The following is a 26,843-nucleotide window of genomic DNA, read 5'->3' as shown; positions in this document are numbered from 1 at the left end:
ACAAAGAGCTCTGAGCTCCTTATATGGAAGGGCCTTTATAAAAAAAAACTGTTAAGTGAATTAGTGTACATACCTGCTCTACGCCCTTTGTAAAAGATGTCTGGTTTCCTGAACAGCCTCCTGTGCCTCCAGCTCGCTCATTTTCCCAAGGCAGTTTGTTTTTTCCTTTACCTGCACTTAAAACCCTTCTGGGACATATCCCTTGATCAGTATAGGGGCTATGAGAGCCATAGTTTTGTGTAGCATCCCTTGTGTGATCCCCGCAGTAACTGTGTGCACTCTGAGTCCTGTTGCCTGCCAGCAACCAATCTGTGTCTGCTCCATAGGGCAGATGGACCCCCCTGCCATGGGCAGAGGATGGCATGGGCACAGCATACTCCACAAACCCCTGGTCTGTTAGCTTAGGCAAGGTTTTCCTGGCCAGCCTGGCCTGTACAGCGTGCATCACTCCATCCCCATTGTCCTGCAATTCCACAGCATCCACAGCCTTAAAGAGGAGACTGGTTTTGCCTGAGCCCATGGAAGAGGCCAACACCGCAAAGGCCTCCAGGGCAGCGTGGCGGACCCGCCGCTTACTGTCCACCAGGGCTGGTGCCAACCCAAACGCCAGCTTGGGCAAGTCAAAGTCCTCACTAGGGTATGTGAGCAGGGACCCAATGCAGATGTTCACCACCTCCTCCCTGACTTTGGAGTTCTTGTGCTGTAGATGCTCTGGCTGCAGTAGCAGGCACAGTACCTGCTGGGGACCCACCGCCTTCATCAAGCGCCAGAAGAGCTGATTATACTCCTGCCGGATGGCCAGCTTGTTGTCACCCAGCACCTTGGCAGCGGCCGACACTAAGGGTCCCAGGTAGGCCTGAACCTGCTCGCCCAGGCGCAGGGCCAGCAGGTGCAGCACCTCCAAGGTGCCATGCACCACCTTGAAGTTGGAGTCATCCAGAAGGGTGTAGAGGAAGCTGATGAGCCCCAGCAGGCTGGGGGCGGGCGTGGAGGCCAGGCAGGCAGGGGAGGCATCTCTCAGCACCTGCTTGAGCTCCTCCACAGCCTGGGTGCGGTTCTTGTAATCCTCCTGGTCCAGCAGGCGGCCGTGCAGCTCCTGAGGGATCAGCCCGAACTTGAGGTCGGTGCTCAGGGGATCCTGCTCCGTGGGCCGGGGCCCCGAGGTGTCCCCGCCGCCGCCGCCGCCGCCCAGGTCCTCGCCGAGCCGGGCCTCCAGCAGGCGGTGGTAGTGGCCGCGCAGGGCGGCGGGCAGGCGGCCCAGGTAGCCGTGGAAGCGCTCGCTCCCCAGGCTCTCGCCCAGCTGCCGGAGGCTGCTGAAGGCGGCGGCCGCCTCCTCCCCCGGGCCGCCCCCGGGCCGGGCCGGCGCGCCCAGCTTCCGGGCCAGGCTGAGGGTGAGCTCGCCCAGGTCCAGGCCGCGGGGCAGCGGCGGCCCGAGCAGCGCGGGCAGCAGCAGCGCGGTGGCGGTGCGCAGCGCGGGCTCGGCGCTCTCCAGCCCGTGCTCCACCAGCGCCCGCAGCGCCCGGGCGCCGGGCCCCGGGCGGGCGAGGAGGAGGCGGCGGCGCAGGTCCCGCAGCGCCTCCCCGCGCAGCGCCGGGCTGGCCCCGCGCAGGCCCCGCACCAGCTCGGCCAGCGGCAGCTCGCCCGGCCCCGGCTCCGGCCCCTCCTCGCCGCCGGGCCCCGACAGCGCGGGCAGCGCCGGGCCGGGCTCGGGGCCCCGCCGGGGGCGGAGCAGCAGCTGCTGCAGCAGGGCGGCCTCCCGCTCCCGCTCCCGCTCCTTGGGCGCGCGCGTGTCCCCGCCGGCCCCGCGCTCACTGGCCTCCATGCTGCCCGCCTGCGGGGGAAGGGCGAGGGCCGCGGCCATGGAGCGGCGGCGGCGGCGGCCCCGGGCAGCGGCTGGAACCGGCCGGAGAGGAAAACATCGCGGTCTCCAGGGGCCGCCCTGCGCCTGCGCGGCCTCAACCAAGCGCGGCCGAAGGGGAGGGGGCGGGGCGGACTGAACCAACGCTTCGCCTCTTCCCCAGAGCGCGAGTCAAAATGGCCGCCCGCAAGGGGAGGGTGTCACGTGATCTTCCCAAGGTACGTCTCGACGCCGATTGTTGCCGGAAAGGGCAGCGCAGAGCACTATGGGATTTGTAGTCTCCGGGATCTCGGGGGTGAGGCGTAACTGTCCCGGGGGCTAGTGTCATGTGACCCGCAAGATGGAGGCTGTACCGAAATGGCCGTTGGGAAGGCAACGCTCCAGAGCCGCGGGTTTGGGTGCCCGGAAGTGACGTAAGGCCTCTGTGTGTTGGTGTCTGACAGGAGGCGACGGGGCCTACTGCTGCCGCCGCGGGCTTTGGTCTCGTCCCGGCCTCTCGCCCTCATGACTCAGGTGAGTCGAGCCGGCGGCGGAACGGCCCCTGGGCGGGGAGGAAGAGCCCCGCCGCAACCGAGCCCCGTGTGTGGCGAACAGCGCCCCCCGGTGGCCGGGGGCCGGGCCGGGGTCTGCTCCGCTCCGCTCGGCCGCCGGCCCCGAGCTCCTCCGGCAGCTCCTCCAGCTCGCCCTGCGGGCCGGGGGCTGCTCCCGGAGAGGGGCGGGCCGGTGCCTGGCTGCTGCACGCGTGAGGCGCCCCGCCCCGCCCCCCGCCGCCGTCTTCAGGCTGTGCCGGGGCGCCCCTCTCCCGCCCCGGGCGCGCCCAGCTTCACCGTGCAACGCCCGTCGGGAACGGCAGCGCCTCGTGCCGCTGGGCGGCCCTCCCCCCCCGAGTCCAGCCTGGCGCCGCCGCCCGAGCGAGCGAGCCGGGTCCCAGGCAGGCGCTCCCCGCTGAGCGCGCCCCGGGCCGGTCCTGGGGTTTGCAGACCCGCCTCGGCTCCAGAAGACACTGAGATGCTGAGCAGTAAGAGGGCAACCTACAGAGGTCGCCAGATCCTCCGCCAAAGGTAGATCCCGGATCCCGAACAAATTTCCTTTGCCGTGGGAAATTCCAAAATAAATGAAATTTCCTGCAGCAGGGCTGCCCGGGAGCCGGGGGGGGGGACAAGTGGGGCAATTTGCCCTGGGCCCCACAGGGGCCCCCACGAGAGTACAGTATTCTATAGTATTGCAACTTTTTTTATGGAAGAGGCCCCGAAAATTGTGTTGCCCCAGGCCCCCTGAATCCTCTGGGCAGCCCTGCCCTGCAGAATGGAAATTCTGAAACTTCATTTAGAAAACTCAAAACGGTGCTTCCATTTGGCTTTCTTTAAATGTTTCTGAGGCTCCCCCAACCGCCCAGAGTTCTGGCAGCCTGCCAGGCTGGGACCCCCAGTTGTGGGGCAAGGCACCCGGCAGACTGTGCTGGGACCAGGGTTGCTGGAGCCCCTGCTGCCAAGGAGCCAGGAGGGTGAGCTGGTGGAAATGAGGCAGGATTCCATGGGAAACATTTTCGGTTTCTGGCTGTTTTGTCAAAATTGTCTCATTCTCATGGAACGTTTTGATGAATTGGCATTTTCTGATGAAAAATGTTCCATTGGGAAATTGCCATGTTGCCAATGAGGCTTTTTAGACCAAACCCAGCATTTTGCATTATACCTAAAAGTAGATGGGGAAGCAAGGCAGAGCTGGCAAAACAAGTGCAATATGCTAACATCATCAGAGGGGTAGCTGTGTTAGTCTGGATCTGTAAAAGCAACAAAGAATCCTGTGGCACCTTATAGACTAACAGACGTTTTGCAGCATGAGCTTTCGTGGGTGAATACCCACTTCTTGCATCTGAAGAAGTGGGTATTCACCCACGAAAGCTCATGCTGCAAAACGTCTGTTAGTCTATAAGGTGCCACAGGATTCTTTGATGCTAACATCATGCCACTTCACCAAGTAGGTAGGCCTTCTGTTATCATTGAACCTTCAGAGTTGTCTTTAAGAATAGCCCTAAGTAGAGAACATTCAGTAATCTAGTCTGGAGGGGACAAAGGTAGTTCTGTCTTTAGTGTCCTATGATTTGTTGGTAGAATCTAGAAATGGAACAGGCCTGTTAGGTTTAAACTAATCCATAGTTTGAGGAGATTGTCAATATAGAGAGATTATTTGTATTGTAGTGGTACCCAGAGGCGTGTCCTTCTAGCATATTTTCCAAAGCTGTCCCTCTGGAGGGAGTTAAATAAGAGGCAATTTTCTGTTAATTTCTTCAGCTGTAAACTTCTGTCTGAAATGGTGGTTTATTTGTTGCATATTCCCTTTTCTATATTATGGTGTATATCAGAGTTAGAATACAATTAACAAGCACAAACAAGAAGGTTTTATGCTACACAATGTTGGGGATGGCATTTTTTTCATTGTAATTTGACTCACAACGTGTGCGTGTGTACGATGTACTGCATTGTGGTTGCTTGAGAAACTTAAAATTAAACTTGGTGAAGCTCTTAAATGTGCAATAGGGAACAAGCCTCTACTGGACAGGAGGCCTAGATGGACATGTGCTGTGATTCTAGGTTTTATGGTACAAATGAGGATTTGGGGGAGGCATTTCAAAGCTCCCTTGACCTGGAATAAGCACTTGAGCCCTTACTTCCTATTATTCCCATGTAAAGAAAATCCCAGGTAGATAATTGGGGGTCATTACATAATATTGTTTGTGAAAAGAGGATAGTGTAGGTCAAGCAAATTTAATATAACTTTTCCAAGATAATCATGATGTTCCTAACAATAATTCTATTGGTATTTATTGTACTTCAGTTTTAATTTTTGTTATTAGAAGGGACTAGTACTCAACAGTTCATCTAAATGTTTTATAGGAACAGTACCACACTTTGCTAAGTGCAAGTTATTTGAATAGAAACATTTTTCTGACTAGTGAATGTATCTTGTTCTAACTTCATGGCTAACAAACTAAGTAAAGAGATACAGATTCTGTGCACTGTTGTTTATTTGACGATCACAGGTTTTGTTATGTGTGGTAAACCCAAATGTGAGTAGTCACATTTAATTCTGTGGGACTGCTCACATGCCAAGTTATGTGTACAAGTTTTTGCAGGATCTGGGACTTACTCCATATCACACTAATGATTCTGGTTCTCTAGCAATCATCTTTTAGGATGTTGTTAGCTTCATGTGTCTGTTGGATTCTGCAAACTCCTAGAGTAAAATTAGGAAGTGAGGCAAAGAAAAATAATCTCTGTAAACAAATACACTTAAATAAAGGAAATAAAAAGAAAAGAAGCAGGGGATTTAGCTGCTAGATTGCGTCACTAAGCTTGTGAATACTGCAAATTCAGTGACCAATTGTCACAATCTTGTTTTCAGAGAATTGTGGTGAAGGGTTTTCTTAAAAACCTGATACAAGATTATAATAGGAAAGGGGTAAACTTGTGTATTTTGCTACACAAAATTGTTTTTACTTTGGTTGTAATTCTTTACCTCATTGCTAGCGACTGCTATGTTCTATATTTAAACATTGTCAGATAATTGTCTCCCTCCAGACTCAGTACTTCACCGGTGTGCTGCTTTGCAAATTAGGTGTCAGGGAGTTATAAAAGTGGTGAAGAGAAACTTGCCAGTGACCACAAGTCCTTACTTTTTAGTACCAGTTGACAAGAAGCAAAATGATGAAGCGTTGTAGTCAGTTTAACAGATGAAAATCTGATTTATTTAAAATTCAGAAATCTGATGGGCACAATGTTCATATGTATTTTGTCTGGGGTCATGAACAAGAGTGGATCTGTCAGTTGTAGTCTCTGCCATTGTTCAGCTTGTTTAAATACAAGGAAGAGGTGAAAATGTGTAGTACAACAACGGGGACACAATGGAATGCTTGAAAAGTGTACAATTCAAAATGTTGTTTCCTTCAAGTTTATTTTCATAATTTCTTATGCACAGTATCTAGGTTTTAGAAGTCTGTTCCTTCCTCTGTGCATAACCCCTGTGGCTGATGCTGGGAGCAACTGTGCATGAATAAGTGGATAATGATGGCAAAATGAGACTTTAAAATTATTTGGCCAAATTTTTCCTCAAAGCCAATTGATTTCAGTGGGCTTTCAGAATCTAGTGCCAGGTCTGCACTACAGATTTCTGCCCGTAGAGCTGTATTGGTCAGGGGTGCAAAGAGGTGCGATTCCTGACTGACATCGCTTGTGCAACCAGAAGCCCTTAGCGTGCATGCAGCTGTGCCAGGATATGTGCACTTTTACCAGTTTCTTTCATTTGTAGGGAATGGTTTTATTATACTGGTAAAAAGCTTGTATAATTGCATCCTCACTAGGAGCACTTTGCTGGTATATTATGCTAGTATTCCTGTACTGGTAAAGCACATCTGGATGTAGCCTAAAAGGGTAGAATCTGTCTAATCATTATCTGAGAAGAAAATTCCATTGCCGCAGTTTTTAGCAGCCTAACTCTTTTTCCCAACCACAAATTTAATAATTCTGGCTGCAATAAAATAGTAAACAAAAGAGTTACTTCTGTGGTTTATGAACCAATAACTATAAAAACAACAAACAGAATTATACTCAAAATAGAGGCTAGGGGTATTATGTTTATTTAATAAATAATAATAAGTGTCACAGTTCAGTGCAATTGCAGCTGTATTTCCCCTCAATGATCCAACCTGGGCACCCACTCTCAGGCAATGGCTGGGGAGCTGGAAGCCTTTCTGGGTGGAAACATGTGTCTCTTTGCCTTCTGCCCAGGGTTTTGCCAGGCTGAGCGGTTCCCTGCCTACACCGTGTTATCTCCAGCACAGACAGGCTGCTGATGGACACCTGCTTACTTCCTCTTCAGAGACGGTTAACACAGGTATATTTGCTACAGTTATAAAGTACCACAAAGAACTTCCTATGCAAGCCTTCTTTATTCTTAAGGTAAAAAGCACTACTAAGAAAACATATTACAAACAATAAAAGAAAAAGAACCTACACACATGCTAATAAGCTTACTAGATATCACCCTAACATGGATTCTGGCAGGAGCAGTCCTCCAACCTCCCACCCAAGGGGATTCCTTGTGGTTACAAATTCATTACAACTTCAGCTCAGAAAAAGCACACAGTCCTTTCAACGCTACGCGGAGGATTGAGGTCCTTTGAAGACCAGGGTCTCATCCATTTGCTGGTTCAGGAAGAAAGCCCATGAGCCAGTTTAAAATTAGGCTAATTATTCAAAACCCGTTTCTTTGGCCTTTGGTCCCCGGAGAATGCAATCTGAACTGGTATATGTGAGCCGCTTCAAGGGGTTGATAACAGAGCAGACGTACATTAGCAGCTCCTCTCCCTTCTGGAGAAGGTATGTACAATGCTACCATAACACACAATTGCATTTTTAATTCACGGTACCTCAGAGGTATTAACCCTAATTCAGTAAGGTTTAATTTAACTCAGTAAAGTTTATCTTAATTCCATAAGGTTTGTTCAAGATATTGTCAGTCTGTCACAATAAGAAAAATAGTTTTGTAGGCAGAATGGCCCCTTATAATTGTTTGTTAGAAATGATTCTGAAATAAGCGTTCCCATTCTTTTCTAAAACTACAATAATTTAATTTAGTAATGTTTGAGAACTTTTCAAAGCACTTTCTAAATATTAAATAATGAATCCTACCCAGTGCTCCCATGAAAGAAGGAGGAAGATATTGAACCTCCTTGCAGAATATTAAATTTTGAAGAGTGCATGGCCCCTGCTGTCCTCCAAGGACATGTGTAGTAATTGTTTCCTCTACACAAGGTTTGCTTAATACAGTAGAACCTCAGAGTTATGAACACCAGAGCTATGAACTGACCAGTCAACTATACACCTCATTTGGAACCGGAAGTACACAATCAGGCAGCAGCAGAGGCCAAAAAAAAAAAGAAGCAAATACAGTTTAGTATTGTGTTAAATGTAAACTACTGAAAAATAAAGAGAGAGCAGCATTTTTCTTCTGCATAGTAAAGTTTCAAAGCTATAGTAAGTCAATGTTCAGTTGTAAACTTTTGAAAGAACAACCCATAACATTTTCTTCAAAGTTATGAACATTTCAGAGTTACGAACAACCTCCATTCCTGAGGTGTTCGTAACTCTGAGGTTCCACTGTATTCACTAAAGAGAATTATCAGTACAGCTCATTGACTTTGAAGCGTTCAAATGGATGTTAGGCAGATTTCTTCAAACGAGGGCATTTGTGCATCAGCCTGACATAAAAGGGTAGTGATCTTCAGCTCACATTATTTTGATAAGTTTATGAACTTCAAAGCTCTGTCCAAAATGAACGTGGTCTCTTAATTTTTTTTATTCCACCACTGTGGTTGTGTTGAGGGTCTATTTGATGCAAAGTCCCAGTTTAAACACACTATTAGGTAGGTAAGGCCCAAAATACAAGTTCTGTAAAGGAAAGACTTTTTAAAAAATATAATAATACCTTTGACTTTAAATTAATGCGCATAAGAAAAGCACTTTGCTAGTTTGTGAAAATCAGAAAGCAAAACATGTTTTATTTGTCCAGTTGGAGCATAATGCAAAATTAAAATAACAGCATGAATGATGAAAAATAAATTTGATTTTTTAAAATGTTGTCTGTTTAATGATTTAAGAGGCCTAAGTAAAATGGATAATGAAACTCTTTAAAATAAAACGCTGAATAACATATTTAAAATTTTGTTTGTCACAGATGGACCAGTCGTCTCCAACCTACATGCTTGCCAACTTAACCCACTTACATTCTGAACAGCTTTTGCAGGGCTTGAACCTCCTTCGCCAACACCATGAGCTGTGTGACATTATCCTTAGAGTTGGCGATGTCAAGATCCATGCGCACAAAGTGGTACTTGCTAGCATCAGCCCGTATTTCAAAGCCATGTTCACTGGAAATCTTTCAGAGAAAGAGAACTCTGAGGTAGAGTTCCAGTGCATTGACGAGGCAGCACTGCAGGCTATAGTGGAATATGCATACACAGGGACTGTATTCATCTCGCAGGACACCGTAGAGTCACTTCTTCCAGCTGCAAATCTTCTTCAGATCAAACTTGTACTAAAAGAATGTTGCACATTTCTTGAAAGCCAGCTAGATCCTGGCAATTGCATTGGGATTTCTCGTTTCGCAGAGACGTATGGCTGCCATGACCTCTACTTGGCTGCTAACAAATACATTTGTCAGAATTTTGAAGACGTTTGTCAGACTGAAGAATTTTTTGAGCTTACACATGCTGAATTAGATGAAATTGTTTCAAATGACTGCTTGAATGTTGTCACAGAAGAGACAGTTTTTTATGCACTGGAGTCTTGGATCAAGTACGATGTGCAGGAGCGACAGAAGTACTTAGCACAGCTGCTACACTGTGTCCGGTTGCCACTGCTGAGTGTTAAGTTTCTTACTAGGTTGTATGAAGCAAACCATCTTATTCGTGATGACCATACTTGTAAACATCTACTGAATGAAGCCCTGAAATACCACTTTATGCCTGAGCATAGACTTTCCCATCAGACTGTGTTGACGACACGACCACGTTGTGCTCCTAAAGTACTTTGTGCTGTAGGAGGAAAAGCTGGATTATTTGCTTGTTTGGAAAGGTAAGGAGTATTGGTGAAACCAAGTGGTTTTAACAAGCCATGCATTAACATGCCCCTCCAGGTCAGGGTTGAGACAGTCTTTGGGTTGTAACTGTTTAATTTGTAATTAAAGGGCTTTAGTCTTGACATTGTCAGTGTATCAGCGTATCAGCTCCTTTCATGAGCAGCCAAATGACTAAAAATCAAATTTAAAAAACATCAGAGGACAGGGATGAGCATACTATGCTCTTTATTTTTATATATGATCTTCCTTGATACGTGTTCCTTGTTTGTGCTGAGAACTTTTCTACAATGTAAAATATTGCAAAGCCTTAGTATATAGTTTGGGTTGCATGTAATTAAATATGAAATTTGTTAACAGTACAGGTATTTTCACTCAGTTTTTGCTTTGGTACCCTTTCAGGTTTTTACTCTGTATATAATTTTTGTTACTCTCACCAGTCTAGACTGCCAAATAGTAAAAATGTAATTTAGGTGTCATAGATATGCGCCCTACAAAACCTTATTGGTGGGATAAAACAGACCTTGTACTTAACCAGAATGTATAATTGGGACTGCTAACTCTTATTTTTCAAATGATGTTTGAGATGGTATAACTTTGTAAGTTACATTTTAGTGCTTTGAATCCTTGATTGTAAGTAGTATAGCTACACCTTTAGTTAAAGTTGCTTTATACTTTCTCCTACAAGCCTCTGTTTTCAATTGCTTAAAACCATTTAGTCTGAAATTTTCCAAACTCTGTGTGCATTAGCAAAAAGAGTTCTGTTTCTAAGAATGAGATGCGGAGGGGGGGGGGGGGAATTAGGTCTGCCAAATTCAGATAAATGATTGGATAATTTAAGAGCTGTGTAGTGCCTCAAATGTTTGGAACAAGAACTTGAAATTTGGCAGTGGAGTGATCCTGGGGCCAGAAATGTGCCTTTTGCTGTCCCCATGAAAATCCAATAACATTTAGGATCAATGTTAGCCTCTGAATCTGGTAATTTACATATACCCAGTATAGCTTACTAGAAGCATGTTGTTACAATATAACATTCTATCTGCTCTCAACATGCTCCAAAGCACAGAGCTAGAATTGGATGAGAGTGAATGCTTGGAAGAGGGAGGGGGAGATTATGTAGCACTAATAGCAACAGCTGCTGTCACCTCCATGGCCTAGGAGAAGCCAGATGTGCTAGTCTCACTTGTAAATGATTAATTATGTAGGTTACACAGCCCTTTTTTTTTGAGCAAGGGCTCATATCCTTACTTGAGGAGGGAGACTAATGTAATTTCTCACCTTTTTAGAGACAGGGTAATTGAGAGCTTGCACAAGGTCCTTCTTTAGGAATAGACCCCAATGGTCATATTCTATAAACATCTCTCAGCGTTGTGTCAGATGCCTAAAGCAAACCGTATAAAAGAAAAAAAAAGACAGAGAAACATGACTTCTTTTCGGGTGTTTTCCAGTTCTAGTATTCTTGGGTGTTGCTTATAACATTTTCAGACAAATGTGATGTTTTGTTTTGTGGTTCATAGTATACCTTTAACACTAAACATTAAGCCTTATTATACTTTTGTATGATAGAGTATTCATGTCACCGTTTCTTGGTAACTGCACCTGTATTCCCCCTCCATGGTCCCTTGAGGATACCCACATATGGTTTCCAGCTCCCAACCGTCACCTGTCTTTGGTGGAGACCCATGTCACTCTCATTCCTGCCTGGGGTTTTAAGGCTGCACAGCTCCCTGCCCACACTGGGATATCCCAGCAAGCCAATCTGCCTAAAGGCTGGTCCTGTGCTTTGCTTTCTCTCTCAGGACTATGAACAGTGCGTTGCCAGTTACTGCACAGCTCACGCTGTGCAAAACGTGTATTCTTAAGGTAAAAGCATTACAGAGAAAACATAAAAACAACCAAAATTCTGATATGCATGCGAAAATCTTACCAGAGGTTATTCATCAGTTTTTTGTGATATCTAGTAGGCCAAAGTCTTTCCAGCCCTTCCTCAAGGATTGGGGCCCTTGGTCAGGAGGGCCTCTCCATTTGCTGGATCAGAGAGAAGGCCCTGTGTGTCAGTTCAAGGTCATCCGTTTATACCAAAAGCCCCTTCTTTGTCTTGTCTTTGGAAAACACAGCTTCAACCAGCATATGCAAACCTCTCTAGAATTGTTTAGTCTTAGTGACTGGCCTTAATCACCACCCACTGTTTTTATTTCCTGGATGAGCTCTGGTAACCCTCCCCCATGGAGTACAGTGCAGTTGTACATAAACCATTTATAAATTGAATACATTGGCACTTAAAGATACTGGATGGGGTTGTAATATCTTTCACAATTCAGACCATCTCTTAGAGTAGAAAGGCTCGGTTAGTATCCTGTTAAATAACTTGAAACCAAACTTATACAATTACATGACTTAAAGAAAATTTTAGCATGTCATTTGAAGTTTTTAATTTTTGAGGTAACTATTTTTGCTGCTATGTATATATCTCTGTAAATCTACATATGATTTACTGTAGATACAACTGAATTGCTTAACTTTCCCAAATTTGATCTGAAAACATAGCTTTCCTGAAGCAAAGTGTTAATTGAAAACCACTATTGGTACAGAAGACAATCAGGGTGGGAAATTGTCAGTTCCTTAGATTTAAGGATTGGAGATATTTTAATTGAAAGTTTCAGTGGCTTTCTATTAAATCAAATAGTGTACTTTTCTGATATTCTCTCTGGAGCTGTTCTTCTGCAAATTCCCACAGTGAAGTACTGATTGTAAGACTATCCCTTCCCAATATTTTTGTCAGAAATCCATTGCTTTCTGCTGTTCTCAAGCCTTTAGCAAATGCAGTGGAATAGGGAGCTTCTCCTGTTCCCTACTGTAATTGACTAAACTGAAGTTCTTGAGTTTAAACAATCCATCTGGACATAAAGAGCTGTTTGTTTATTTAGCTATTTATTTGTTTTAACTTTTCTAATAAATTCAAGCTGAAAGGTAGCTGGGGGAAGAGCAAATGCAGATATCTGCTCCACCAGATCTAGTTGAAATTGGGCCACACCACTCTGCAGCATGGAATGCCTTCTCCTGCAGGACAGCAGAGCTGTAATATTTGTTGTTGTATCTTTATTAGTCTCTGCCTTGAACCTTTCTGTGAAGACTGAGGTTGCTGGATTCTGTAACTGTCAAAGAAATAAAGGTCTGGGAAAAATCCAGCTGTGATCACTGGAATCTCATTTGGGGTGTGAAACTGGCCCAGAGACTGCTGAAGCTGGATTTCCCATGGCAGCTTTAATACCAGTTGCCAGCAGATTTCTGGTCTTGGTGACCATACAGTGTTGATATATTTCATGGTGACTTTTGGGAATTTTCTCTTCCTACCTGTGTATATATAGAGGAGGGATAGCTCAGTGGTTTGAGCATTGGCCTGCTAAACCCAGGGTTGTGAGTTCAATCCTTGAGAAGGCCACTTAAGGATCTGGGGCAAAAATTGGTCCTGCTAGTGAAAGCAGGGGGCTGGACTCAATGACCTTTCAAGGTCCCTTCCAGTTCTAGGAGATTGGTATATCTCCAATTATTACCTTTTTTTATTACCTACCTGTGTATATGTAGAGGAAGAGTTACCTCACTGAATAACTCTCACACTCATTAATCAATGAGTGTGAAATACTCAGTAGTCTTGGATCTGGATCAATTGAGGCCTGATCCAACTCTCATTAAAGCCACTGGAAGGTACATGGGTATGGAACATATATTTCAGTCTTAACAAATAAATACTTCTTGGTGGGACTTAGCAAAGCTTCAAAGAGTAAAGTCTGTTCACCTAATCCAATTTCTCTATTTCTTCTCCAGTGTTGAGATGTATTTTCCCCAGAAAGACTCCTGGATAGGTCTGGCGCCTCTTAGCATTCCCCGCTATGAATTTGGAATATGTGTCCTGGACCAGAAAATATATGTTGTAGGAGGGATTGCAACCCACATGTGTCAAGGCATCAATTACCGAAAACATGAAAGTTCAGTGGAATGCTGGGATCCTGATACAAATACCTGGACATCTCTCGAAAGAATGAATGAGAGCCGAAGTACTCTTGGAGTAGTGGTTCTAGCAGGAGAACTGTATGCCTTAGGTGGCTATGATGGGCAATCTTATTTACAGTCAGTAGAGAAATACATTCCAAAGGTTAAGGAATGGCAACCAGTGGCCCCAATGAGTAAAACAAGAAGTTGTTTTGCTGCTGCTGTCTTGGATGGAATGATATATGCCATTGGTGGTTATGGTCCTGCCCATATGAACAGGTATGTACTCTTGAGGTCTGCAGGGTCAAAATAATATGAACTTGGAAAACCAGTGATAATATTTACTTTGTGATCAGCAGCCATTTGTAAAAGTTTCTATGCAAGATCAGTGGTAATCCACAGTGGGCCTCATTAGTTCTTGTTCTGCTGCATCAACATGAGAATTCATTTGGGGAATCTTCTCAATGTACAACTGAAGTGTTCTAGCTAAGAGCGCAGCTTCTTTTTTTTTTATACAAATCTTAAGAGAAAAATATAAATGCTTAAAAGTTCTAATGCTAACAATATGAAGATGTAAATGTTTTATATATGTGCACCATGAATAAGTATTTGGGAACACCACCATTCTGGAACTTTAGCTGGAAGATGATCAACGTGTATGTTTTAAGAAGTTAAGATTACGGCCAGTAGACTTAGAGAGGACCTGGAATCCACATGGTTGGGATTCCAGGTCCTCTCTAATTCTACTGGCCGTAATCTTAAATTCTTAAAACATACACGTTGATCATCTTCCAGCTAAAGTTCCAGAATGGTGGTGTTCCCAAATACTTATTCATGGTGCATCTTTCAGACATTAGGTATTTACCCAAAGTATGAAAAAAGCAGATTCTAAAGGGCCATTACCTAATGCTTTTGGCCCCAGTTCACTAAGGTACTCAAGCTCATAATTAAATTGAAACTTCCGTGGGATTGCACATGTGCTAAAAGTTAGGCTTGTACTTAAGTATCTTGCTGAACTGGGGCCTTAGACTAGTTTAACAATAAAGTTCCAGTACAAGGGGATGAGCACAAAACCAAACACAATCACAGGCCCTAGTCCTGCATTCAGATCCCCATAAGGAGTTCCATCGAAGTCAGCAGTGCTCCATTCAGTTGCCAACTTCTCACCACATGGATCTTGGTCCATGATCCCTTCTGCCCGTGAATCCCCCTGTACATTTCCTTTTTTCGTGGGCCATGGCAAGAACAGGACTGCCTGCATTGCCCTCACCATGCTCATAACACTTGTAGCTCAGTATTAACACACTAACTATAATCAAATTTCATGCTTCAGCCAGTCACCTGCAGGGTCAGGAAGGATTTTTTTTTTCCTGATGCACAATGACCAGATGTGTGTTGGTTTGTTTTGCCTACCTCTGAAGTATCAGATTGGTCAGCTGGAGGCCGGACAGCAGATTGGGTGGATCAGTGCTCTGATGTGATACAAAGAATCTTCTTTCTAGGTGCCTGGCATGTCTTACTCAGATGCTCAGGGTCTAACTTATCACCAGATTTGGGATCAAGAATAAATTTTACCCCAGGTTATGTTGCCAGGGACCGTGTGGGGGTTTACCTTCCTCGACAGCATGGAGCAGGGCTCACCTGCTGCTGGGCATCTCCCATCTAATCAGTTCCCAGCCATTGTAACGGTATTGTTGACACCTCAGTGTCCCCTGTTCCCTGCCTGTGGCACACGACAGTTTAATCTCCTTTGGACTAATGCCATTGGGCTCAATTTAGGGGTGTCTGGGTGAAATTTAATGGTTTGTGTTATGCAGGAGGTCAAGACTCTGATCTAATGGTCCCTTTTGGTCTTAAATTTTGTGAAATCTATGATCTGGCTACAGGATTAGGGCCATAGGATGCAGCTTACACAAACTTTCCCTCATTAACAATGGCAGCAGAACAACTGGGCATCTCTCTTCAAAAGGCAAGCTAGCAAAAGAAGACTCACTTAAAACAGCAGGATAATCAGCGAAAGGATGGAGAAATCTGGCCATTTGTGAACTACCAATATTTAAAATTATTGAATGTAATATATATATATATATATATATATATAAATAGACTAGTTGGGCATTGCTGACTTGGCATTTGGTTCTACTGCTGTTGAAGTTCTTGGCACTAAATTAAATGGCAAAAGGATCAGATCCCTAGTTTGTGACAAAGGAGGTGCCGTTCAGCTGATGAACGAATGAGACTGCATAGGTCTCTTAGAGGTGAGTTCTGTTAAATGTTGCAGGGGGGGAACTATTACATTCATCACTGGAGTAATGTGAAGTATACATATTTAAGTATTAAACCAATGTAAATTTTAAGGAAAAAACCACTAAAAACAGACCTCAGCATGGAACGGTTATGATAATCTTACTCTTCTCATGCATTCATAGCTTGAACAGCTTTTCCTTTGTCACAAAGGAATTGCCAGTATCACTCACAGTTATGGAGTTACTGAAATTGTGACAGGTATTTCTAGCTTCCCTTTTTTAAAGTTCCCTTTTTATTGAGTGGCTTTGTTTTCCCTATTTATGGACTCTGTTTATTTCATGGTCATCAGGCTCGTACAAGCCCTGGACGATAGAGTAAGCTGGCTGATGTTTAAATAAGCTCCTTGCCTTCTGTGCACTGCTACTCCTGGTTCCCTGTTCCTCTCTCTTTCCTTCCCCATCCCCCACCCCCCATGTCACGGGCGCTGCACATCTGGTAAGGGATGGCTGCATTCCTGTGTCTGTAATAACCACTCTGTCTTCTCTACCGCTCCAGCGCTGGAGAGGTATATTTTGTGGGGCTGCATGTTACTTTCAAATTTACCCTGAAGTGAGGACATGTCCATCCTCCATTACTGTTCAGTGACTGGAGTTCCAACCCCTGTGTTGCCATTCTTGATGAATACTCCTTTCCCATTTTCATCCCCACCCTGGTCCAGTCTCAGTTGGTGTTGGGGCAAGATGGGAAAATCTTGAGCCTGAAAGACTTCTTGGTTAAATTCCATTGCAGAGTTGTGAAATGTTCAGAATACCTGTTATTGGTGGTTGTTACTTGAATTACAGTGGCACTTGTCCTTCACAAGAATGCTCAGCCCCGCACTCTGTCTTGTTTCGTGTCAAAATGTATCCTGTAGTTATGACCATAATCTGATAACCTCAGAATACAGGCAGAACGATATTGTTTGGCTATGAGGGGATATTTTTAAACTGTTTTTGGCAATATTGTGGGCTGAATCTTCAGTTATGCCAATTCTACTTTGCTGGAGGATCCGAAGAGGGACTGATCTTTCTGTTGTTGAGTATGTTGGCTTCAGAGCTGCTTTGTGCCAGCCTTGGTGAAAAGAAGTTAGACTGCAGAATTTTTCCATTAGCCTAAACATTTTTTCTCATTGCCTTACATAAAGGAGCAAACTTTTTAATAGACAGAAGCAAGCTAGGAATCCCTGATGAATGTAGAGAAGTCTCTTGTGGTATAAAACTCAGTGCAAACAAATGTCATTAAACCCAAGCCTTACAAGTTGTTTATTTGTATCTGCAGCATGGAACGTTATGATCCAAGTAAAGACTCATGGGAGACAGTAGCTTCAATGGCAGACAAAAGGATAAACTTTGGTGTTGCTGTCATGCTGGGCTTCATTTTTGTAGTGGGCGGACACAATGGGGTGTCTCACTTGTCAAGCATTGAGAGATATGACCCACATCAAAATCAGTGGACGGTGTGTAGACCTATGAAGGAACCCAGAACAGGTAGGAATGTGTAAAATGCTGAGACGGTCAAGAGATTTTCCTGGTGTCCTTAGAGACAAAATTGCTAGTTGACTTGATAGAAGGATGCAGGACTTGGCCTTCAGACTGTTGTGTCTTTTCCCTGAGTAGATTAAAGATCACTGAAACAATGTGATGTCGTGAAAATATGACTAAATATTGGATTTATCTTTCATTTTGTGTGAATACATTACAAGAGCATTTATATTACTAATCTAATTATTATAAAATTATACTACCTTTGCTCACATTGAGTCGTACCTTATTCAGAAGTAGACGATTTGAAGTCATTGGGGTCTATCTGGGGGCTCAAATACTTTTCAACCAAAGGATGGCAGAATCTTGACAATAACTAATACTGATAGGTAGAAAATGACATTTTCTAATATCTTTATGAACGAGGGTAAAAATGGGAGTAGAACTATCCTAAGTAGCTGGTTGTGGACAGGCATTTCAGTAGTGCATATCCCTTCCTCCCGGTCTGACTGGGAAAAGGTCAGTTTTTTGTTGAGGGAGGGTGCAGGGTCATTCAGGAAAGGAGACACGGATCTGAAGGGGCACAGATTTTTCACCTATGAAGCCATTTTTAAAAACACCATTTTAGGTGGTTAAAAATAAAAATATAATTTAGCAGAAATTAATGAATTTTGCATCTTTTTCCCTTTAATAGGAGTTGGTGCAGCTGTAATTGATAACTACCTTTATGTAGTTGGAGGTCACTCAGGGTCATCCTATCTGAACACCGTACAGAAATATGACCCTATCCTGGATACCTGGCTGGACTCTGCTGGTATGATGTACTGTCGATGCAATTTTGGTTTGACTGCACTTTGATGAAAAGTGTGAACTCGTGGACCTAATGTGAAGATGGAACTTTTTCTGCTTGAAAAGATGCCCAATTCATGGAGACCATAAGCTGCATTTTCTGGGGTTGGAGGAGTGGGGTGAATATTTGATTGACAGAGTTGGATTTTTCCCCCCCAAAATTGGCCTTGGTTATTGTTAATTACACAAAACAAAATAAATGGAAACTTGTTGCCAATCTAGGTTATGGACTACATCCTGTTACTGGCATGAAATGGTTATCTTAACGTTAGGATACCTGGGATAGGATTAGAAAACCTAATGTATCCTTTCACTTTTTAGAGCTTTTACCTCTTCCTACTATGAAACATGCAGTTTACTGTGCTAGGAATGAGAGATACTTGAGTATGTTGTATGACTGGACTGTTTGTTAATAGTTGTCTGGCTGTGTGTTCATATTGAGAAAATGCCAGTGCTTCACAATCTTTTTTATGAATAGTAACTAAAGGGCTGCCTTGTTTCTGAATCTCAAGGTTTGTAAATAATAAATGCCATAGTATGTTGCCTGTACACTCTCCTTTGTTACCTGCTTAATGTGTTTTTGGGCTGGGGATAATTATCATGGGTGACTATTTAAATTAATACATTTGCAAGGTAAGTTTAATGCCTTTTATTATCTTTTTGAACCTATTAAAACAAATTGCAATCAACTGACTCGTTTTAACTTTCCCCTATATTTTTGTTGTGGACAGACTAATGCTAGATGAAATTACTTACCTGGTCTGCAGTGTGCTTGTAACCATAATACAAAGAAAATTTTAAATGATTAATTCATCAACAATGTCTTGGTTTTCTTAAGTAGCACAGCAGAGTTCACAGCATAGGTGTAAATATTTAGAAAGATGTGTCCATCCCATCCTTGATCCTAGCAGACTTGTGTTCATATTTCCTTGTAACTTTTTTATTTTTTTTAAGAATGTATGATTCCTTTTACAGAGTGTTCAGGTATCAAAATGGTGCTAAATGTAGGATTTACCACAAGGCTGTTACCAATCTAGTGCAGTATGCATAAAGCATGATTTGTTTTGATTGTTCTCTAGTGTATTTGTTTCTCTCTATCTGCTTGATTAATTTGTGCCTATGAAAAATGTCAGTAATAACACAACATACTCTTAAATTTTTTCAATTGATCTAGTTTAATATTCCTGTTTTCACAAAGTTTCTAAATATGGACTGGATGAAGAATGCATCTCTGCCTCTTTAGACAAGTTTTGCCTTTAAAAAATATCACATTGAATAAAAAGCACTGGGCATGGTTATTTATACTATGCAGATATCCTTTGTAACTAAATCCTGAAGGTTGGTTCTTGTGATAAACGGGAATCTGAAGAAGTCTACTTCAGTGATGGCCCTACATTTAGTTAAGCTTTGGGTGGATAAATAAAAAATTGAGGTTATGTGATGACCATTTATTTAAAATAAATAACTGAATAAATATTAATTTAGGTTACTAGAGTATGTTTTACTAAATGTTTCTTTCTGTTTTAAGCAAGGAATCACGTTTATCTTGCATTCTGTTCTAATATTTGTACTTATACTTGCAATTCTGGTAACTTGGTACATTTTTCTGCTTCTGGGATTATTCCCACCCCCTGTCCCGATTTTAACATAATAATCCAATGTATGTTTCCCCTCACTCTTAAAATCCACATACTATTATTCTTGAAAGTGCAATAATGTTAGACAAAGTTGTTTAAAAAGCCATTTATAAGAACATAAAATAAGGTGTCTTGGATGTACTTAATTTATTCTGAGTTTCTGTAAAACTAATTGCAACCAGGCAAACTGCAGTTTTCCTTGTTCTTCCATAAACTAACATTCAGATTTAAACAATGAGAGAACTGTCTTTTTAACCATAAAAAAATCATGTTTTACCAATGTTTGCATGAATTATGAAATCCTGCAAATATTCTTCATACTTTACTAACTTGGTAGAATTCAGCAGGATTTGTAAGCAAATACAATGGACAAATTTAGCATTTTATATGCTGCTTATTTGAATGACCTATTGCTTATTCTAGTTACATAGCAATAATAGCATAATTGAATGATTCCAGTTGATCTGTTGATAGAAGACAGGTAGCTCTATTGTACATGGAGTGTTTGTGCCGAGAAAAGCAGTTTTAGGAACAGGTCACAACCAAAATCATGTTAGTCTGCTGTCTAGGCTGCCTTTTCATTTTGTTCGAGTAAATACCCAAGCTGAATGTTTACATATGCTGTTTTGCTTTCCAGTTAGAATTTCATAGCGATACCATTGATTTTTGTGAATTAATGAGTATCTTATCCCGCATCTAAACGAGATAAAAATGCTCAAGAACCTAGTTTGCAAAACAGTGTTTAATTGAGTTTATGCCTTGAATTGGCTACACGTTTTTTGTGTAATTCAGTATGTACTGAACTTTTTTAGGAGTTTGATTAATTACAAGAGTACTCCATGAAGGCAGGTTTTTAAAATACAGACTTAAGTCTCAGTTGAATCATTAGTAAACAAAGTTCATGTGTAGAAAGTGGCACAAGATACAGACATAAGTGGTCTGGTGTCAGTAAAAAGAGAACAGTGCATACCTGACAGGTATGGTGATGGTTCGTCAATATTTAGCTAGCACCTTTCATTTAAGCATCTCAAAGCATTTTACAAGAGCAGTGTACATTATTCCCTTTATTTAGGCTATAGTGAAACTAATTTATACTAAATAGACTTACCACTTTACATGACACTGAGGTTAATCCAGCCTATTGCTAAATTTAGAGTACTAACCCAAGCAACATTTCAATATGCAGGTTTGATGTTAAGAATGGAAGAAGTAATAGTTAATGAAAAATCCTGCTGTTTCTAGGTGCAGATCTGTTTAGATTGGATATTGATAGAAGTGAATCAATGTAAGATGCAGAATACTCACACATGCTGTACTTCTATCAAGTTTAGAGATGTAAACTAATAAATATAGCATGTTCATTTTCTGTTTTGGGCGCTGCTTGTGCTCTTCACCGAAGTGCTCCATTTTAGGGAGATCTGACACAACAATCAGTTTAGCATTTATAAACCTATTACAGCCTGTACCAACTTTCATGCAATCTGAAAGCTAAGACCTTCAAATAAGATGTCATACAACTTTAAATTATCATCCAGTTCTATTTCTTAATCACTCAATTCTTTTTTAAAAGCACTTTAAAATAGGTGTGAGTTTGTATGTGCATAAGTCATTGGATTTTCACTCAGATATTTAGAAGAAACTTAATAAAATGCCATATGCAAGTTTCCTGACAGTCATTGCTATTAGAAATGCTTTGATTTTGGAATAATCCTGTTTGAATCTCTGAGAGAACAAATGTCTCCAGTATACATCTCTGAAGTCCCAAATAGCTAACTGTTTTACTGGAGGTAGTTAAGTGTTGCTTTTGTGAATTTGTCATCTGTAAGTCCTCATTCATTTATATGAAACAATGCAAAAATTTCCAAGTTTGCCTTAAATTCCTGATGTTTAATTAAAACTCAAAGAACTGGATGATAATTCCTATATTTTGCCTTATGTCCTGTGCTGTACGTTAAACCCAAGGAGAATTTTAACTTTTAGCAGGATTTAGAACCATTGTAGAGAGAGTACTGTATTGTACTCCGACTTGTGAGGAGTGATTTGGTTGTGAGTTTCAGATGAGAAATGTAATTTTGTATGTACAGTGTTTTTATGTGTACACTTTTTTTAGCAGCAGGATTTTGTTTTCATTATTGTTTACATAAGTGGCATTTGAGTTCAAGAAAAAACTGCTGAATAACTTGCATTCTTGTTCTTAATAGTGTTTGTTTGCTATTGTGATAATGCTCTGTAACAATTTGTTGTAACAGTATTTCATTTAATGTGAAATATTTACTAAATAAATCTGGGGGAAAAAGGATTTTATTTTTACATTTTGGCTGGATGGTGAATGCAAATGCACGCTAGCTTTAACCCTACTTTTAAATACAATGACATCCATGTGATTTGGTCCCTTAAGGGGTTTGAGGCTTAATTGAGGTCTGAGGCCTCAATTCCCAATCATGGATTAAGCCGAGAGAGAGAATAATTTTCAGAAATCTGCTTCCTGACCTTTGTCTGCCATGTGGCTTTTGAGAAAGGACTCAAAAAGTAGCTTCAGAGGAGGCTTTTATACTGTAGTCTTAAACCTGTAACCCCTCCCCCCACACACTCACTCAAGTGACACTGGGATCTGTGTGTGTGTACATATGCATATAAAATACAATATTTGATATGTCGTGTGAATAACCATGCATGCGCACAAGGCAGCAGAGTTAAAAAGTTGTGCATTTTTCTTTGTATGTGTAAACATTACATTTAACATGCTCAATTGACATTTTTAAAATATGAATTTTTTTTTAATCAAAGAGAAAAGTTCCACAATCTCTGCTTGTTTTGTCCCATTGTAAGGCCCTGCCCCACAGACTTTACAAGGTGCGCAGGAGTAAGCCCCAGCAAACACACACCTACTTGTGAATGTGCCTGCAACAAGTACAGGAGAGGGGTGTTCCCTCTTCTGCTCTGTAGCAGGGCTGCAGACGTGAAGACTCCAACCTGAAACCTAGTTTCAGGAAGAACTTTACATATCCTGATAAAGCTTTCTGTGATGCAAAGTTCATGCTCTTGGCAGGGTGGATAAAAATCAATTATTTTTTTTTAAATCAAATCGGATTTTTTTATTTAAATGGATTTTTTTGATAAAATGGTTTTTTGAGGGAAAAAACATCTAAAGTTAGTTTTAATTAAGATACATTATAGCTCAAAGATATCTCATCATGGAATAGGGATTATAAATTCTAATTCTATAGTATGAGACAATATATTCATGTCATGTTTAAGAAGAGTTTTTGTAAATGAGTTCCAATAGTTCATGGATTTAGGGACCCAATCTTATGGTGTTCCAGGGGCTTCTGTGGAGATTATTTAGGTTAATCTTTCTATCTACCCAATGGGACTCAGTGCTCAGTCTAGAAGATCCCATCAGAGATGCTGAGTTTTGCAGTTCTCAAACTGTGGATTTGTGTCTCCAGAGATAACATGCTTGTTAACAGCAAAAATGTTTTAAAATAAATACATAGAGGTGAGAAATTAGATCTCAACCCTATTGTCCCTCTGCAAACTTGTGAACACATAGTCAATCCCTTACCTCTCTCTAAAAGTGAAAAGTTTCAAAAAGCTCAATGAATAGAACATGGTTGGGGACAGAATAGATCTGGACAAGTAGAAGAAGTCTGGAGATAACTGGTGAGAAGGGAGGGACAAGCAGTAGAAACAAAAGTGAAACTGTTAGAGCAGCATATGCCAGCAAATGCAAGGCCTGGTTGCACAAATGAAACAACATCATGAGAAGTGCTCCTTCTTAGGAGGAAGCTGCGTTGAAGATGATGAACATGCAGGATCTTCAGGTTGGTAAACTTTTTTATTTCATACTTCTTAAGAACTGCCTGTCTTCCTTCTGGACTATTCTTGAATTCTCATGTTTGAGCAAAAAATATATTTGTTACTCTATGGTACTATCATTTTAGATGCAGTTGTGATAAAAAACAAAAAATAGCTGAAATAGGCAGATCTTCCTTTTACAATTTAACCTTTAAAGTAGTACTGAGTGTCAGTGAATGCAATGCGTAATACTAAATGAGCAGTCTGGTGATAATTAAGTAACTGCATTGACTTATTTTGTTTCGGAGAATCCAACCTCAACATACAGGATTCAAGATCATCATTATTTTCTATAGTTTCAGAGTTATCTGTGAATGATAGTGTTTCAGTTACATCATGTATGTCACATAGCCACAGTAGATCACTTGTAGCAAAAAGAAAAAAAAAATCTCCATCATCCAGAAACAACCATAGATAAGTTTGTGATGAGAACCAGTAGATTACAAAAAGAGGTAATTGATGAAAAAATTGCCCGGTTTGTTTATGCAACAAACTCTCCTTTCTGTATGATTGAGAACCCACACTTCATTAGCATGGTTCAGTCATTAAGACCAGGGTACAGTCCACCCAACAGAGAGGATGTCACAGGCAAATTGCTGGATAAAGTGTATGAAAGAGAAATTGAACAGTGTGCCAAAGGGTTAGAGGGTAAAATTGTTAACCTGAGTCTTGATGGGTGGAGCAACGTCCACGATGATCCTGTTGTATATGCTTGTGTGTCAACAGAAGAAGGGAATGTCTTCCTTACAGAAACAATTGATACATCAGGAAATGCACACACAGCAGAATACTTACAAGAGGTAGCAATAAAAGCTATAACAAACTGTGGGGGAAAAAATTCAAATGTCTAGTACACAGCTTGGTCACAGACAATGCTGCAAATGTATCCAAGATGAGAAGAAATTATTTAGAAGAGTCCCAAGCTAATAACATACGGTTGTAGTGTTCATTTGATGCACCACCTAGCCAAAGACTTCAGTGTTCCAGAAATAAAGGCTAATGTTGAAATTGCAAAATACTTCCGAAACAACAACTTTGTAGCAGCTGCTCTGAAAAAAGTGGGAGGAACCAAACTAACTCTCCCACAAGACGTGCGATGGGACTCAGTAGTGGACTGTTTTGAGCACTATATCAAGAACTGGCCTAATCTGATGACAATTTGTGAACAAAATCGTGAAAAAATAGATGGCACTGTCACAGACAAAGTTCTCAACATTGGGCTTAAAAGGAATGTTGAACACATGCTGACTACCCAAAAGCCTATTTCTGTAGCCTTGAACAAAATGCAGGGAAATCGCTGTTTTATTGCTGATGCTGTTGAAATTTGGAAGGAACTGAGTGAGATATTAAAAAAGAGAAATATGCAATGACAGAGTTAAATTACAAGCATTAAAAAAGTGCTTGTCCCATTCATTATCTCCAGCTCATTTTCTTGCAAATATTCTCAATACTCAGTATCAGGGTCAAACCTTAACTGCTGAAGAAGAGGAGTTGGCTATGACATGGACATCCAGTAATCATCCCTCCGTAATGCAAACTATAATAAACTGCAGAGCTAAGGGTGAACCATTCAATAAATGTTTGCTGATGTTTTAAAGAAAGTCACACCAGTGAACTAGTGGAAGTCACTTAAGCACTTAGACTCAGAGACTGTTGAAGTGATAATCTCACTTTTAACAGCAATAGTTTCTTCTGCGGGTGTAGAAATAATATTTTCTTCGTTTGGATTAATTCATAGACTCAAACTTTAAGGTCAGAAGGGACCATTATGATCATCTAGTCTGACCTCCTGCACAATGCAGACCCCAGAATCCCACCCGCTCCTGGAACAAACCCCTAACCTATGTCTGAGTTATTGAAGTCCTCAAATCGTGGTTTAAAGACCTCAAGGTGCAGAGAATCCTCCAGCAAGTAACCTGTGCCCCACCCTACAGAGGAAGATGAAAAACCTCTAGGGCCTCTGCCAATCTGCCCTGGAGGAAAATTCCTTCCCAACCCGAAATATGGCGATCAGTTAAACCCTGAGCATGTGAGCAAGACTCACCAGCCAGCACCCAGGAAAGAATTCTCTGTAGTAACTCAGATCCCACCCCATCTAACATCTTATCACAGACCATTGGGCATATTTACCTGCTAATAATCAAAGATCAATTAATTGCCAAAATTAGGCTATCCCATCATACCATCCCCTCCATAAACTTATCAAGCTTAGTCTTGAAGCTAGATATGTCTTTTGCCCCCACTACACCCCTTGGAAGGCTGTTCCAGAACTTCACTCCTCTAATGGTTAGAAACCTTCGTCTAATTTCAAGTCTAAACTTCCTAGTGTCCAGTTTATATCCATTTTTTCTTGTGTCCACATTAGCACTAAGCTTAAATAATTCCTTTCTCTCCCTGATATTTATCCCTCTGATATATTTATAAAGAACAATCATATCTCCCCTCAGCCTTCTTTTGGTTCGGCTAAACAAGCCAAGCTCTTGGAGTCTCCTTTCATATGACAGGTTTTCCATTCCTCGGATCATCCTAGTAGCCCTTCTCTGTACCTGTTCCAGTTTGAATTCATCCTTAAACATAGGAGACCAGAACGGCACACAGTATTCCAGATGAGGTCTCACTAGTGCCGTGTATAATGGTACTAACACCTCCTTATCTCTACTGGAAATACCTCGCCTGATGCATCCCAGGAAATCATTTGGGACCTGAAAAAGCAGGAAAGCTCTTTTCCAGATTATGAACAAACAGGAAAATGAAGGTGAAGATGACTGAGTTAGCTCAGAAGCTAGTATTTTACGTTTCTCATGTTGACCTGGCTGACAGTTGATTTAATTTTTTTAAATATATTTCATTTAACTATTTTAGTTAAAAACAATTTTAACAAAAACCTGATTTTAAAAAACTTTACTGTTTAATTACATTCAAAATTTCATAGCTTGTTTTGTTAAAATATTATGTTTGCTGTTGAAGAAAAAAAATCCAGTAGCAGTTTCTTGCAGTCACAGGTTTAGGGACACCTAGACCATGGTGATGTGCCCCTGGCCATCTTGGTTAATAGGCATTGATGGACCTATTCTCCATGAACTTCTCACATTCTTTTTCGAACCCAGTTATACTTTTGACCTTCATAACATCTCCTGGCACCGAGTTTCACAGCTTGACTGTATGTTGTGTGAAGAAGTATTTCCTTATGTTTGTTTTAAACCTGATGCCTCTTAATTTCATTGGGTGTGGACCTGATTCTTGTGTTATGTG

The 26,843-nt window shown here is 41.9% G+C and overlaps 2 protein-coding genes across 4 annotated transcripts in view; one reads left to right on the top strand and one right to left on the bottom strand.

The window, feature by feature from the left end:
* Positions 1-2,364, bottom strand: part of TOGARAM1 (TOG array regulator of axonemal microtubules 1) — a 74,077-nt gene extending 71,713 nt beyond the window's left edge. Inside the window, exons 1-2 of the mRNA XM_045012729.1 lie at positions 2,212-2,364; positions 74-1,738 (exon numbers count right to left, since the gene is read on the bottom strand). Of these exons, the coding sequence (XP_044868664.1) occupies positions 74-1,738; positions 2,212-2,364 (1,818 nt within the window). The remainder of the gene's footprint in view (positions 1-73; positions 1,739-2,211) is intronic.
* KLHL28 (kelch like family member 28) lies at positions 711-22,045 on the top strand. 3 transcript variants are annotated; one of them, XM_045012574.1, is made up of 6 exons: positions 711-850; positions 6,643-6,748; positions 8,591-9,489; positions 13,316-13,759; positions 17,045-17,253; positions 17,942-22,045. In XM_045012574.1, exons 2-6 carry the CDS (start codon positions 6,707-6,709, stop codon positions 18,103-18,105), a joined length of 1,758 nt encoding a protein of 585 aa, XP_044868509.1. In that variant the 5' UTR covers positions 711-850; positions 6,643-6,706; the 3' UTR covers positions 18,106-22,045. The 3 variants fall into 3 exon arrangements, with proteins under 3 accessions (XP_044868509.1, XP_044868507.1, XP_044868508.1); XM_045012572.1 differs by lacking the exon at positions 711-850 and adding an exon at positions 2,135-2,371; XM_045012573.1 differs by lacking the exon at positions 711-850 and adding an exon at positions 2,791-2,919.
* The last annotated feature ends 4,798 nt before the right edge of the window (positions 22,046-26,843 follow it).

Source organism: Mauremys mutica, chromosome 4 (assembly GCF_020497125.1).
Source record: "Mauremys mutica isolate MM-2020 ecotype Southern chromosome 4, ASM2049712v1, whole genome shotgun sequence".
Classification (NCBI taxonomy): Eukaryota; Metazoa; Chordata; order Testudines; family Geoemydidae; genus Mauremys; species Mauremys mutica.
Note: the sequence above shows the minus strand (reverse complement) of the source record. Positions and strands in the feature narration are given on the sequence as shown.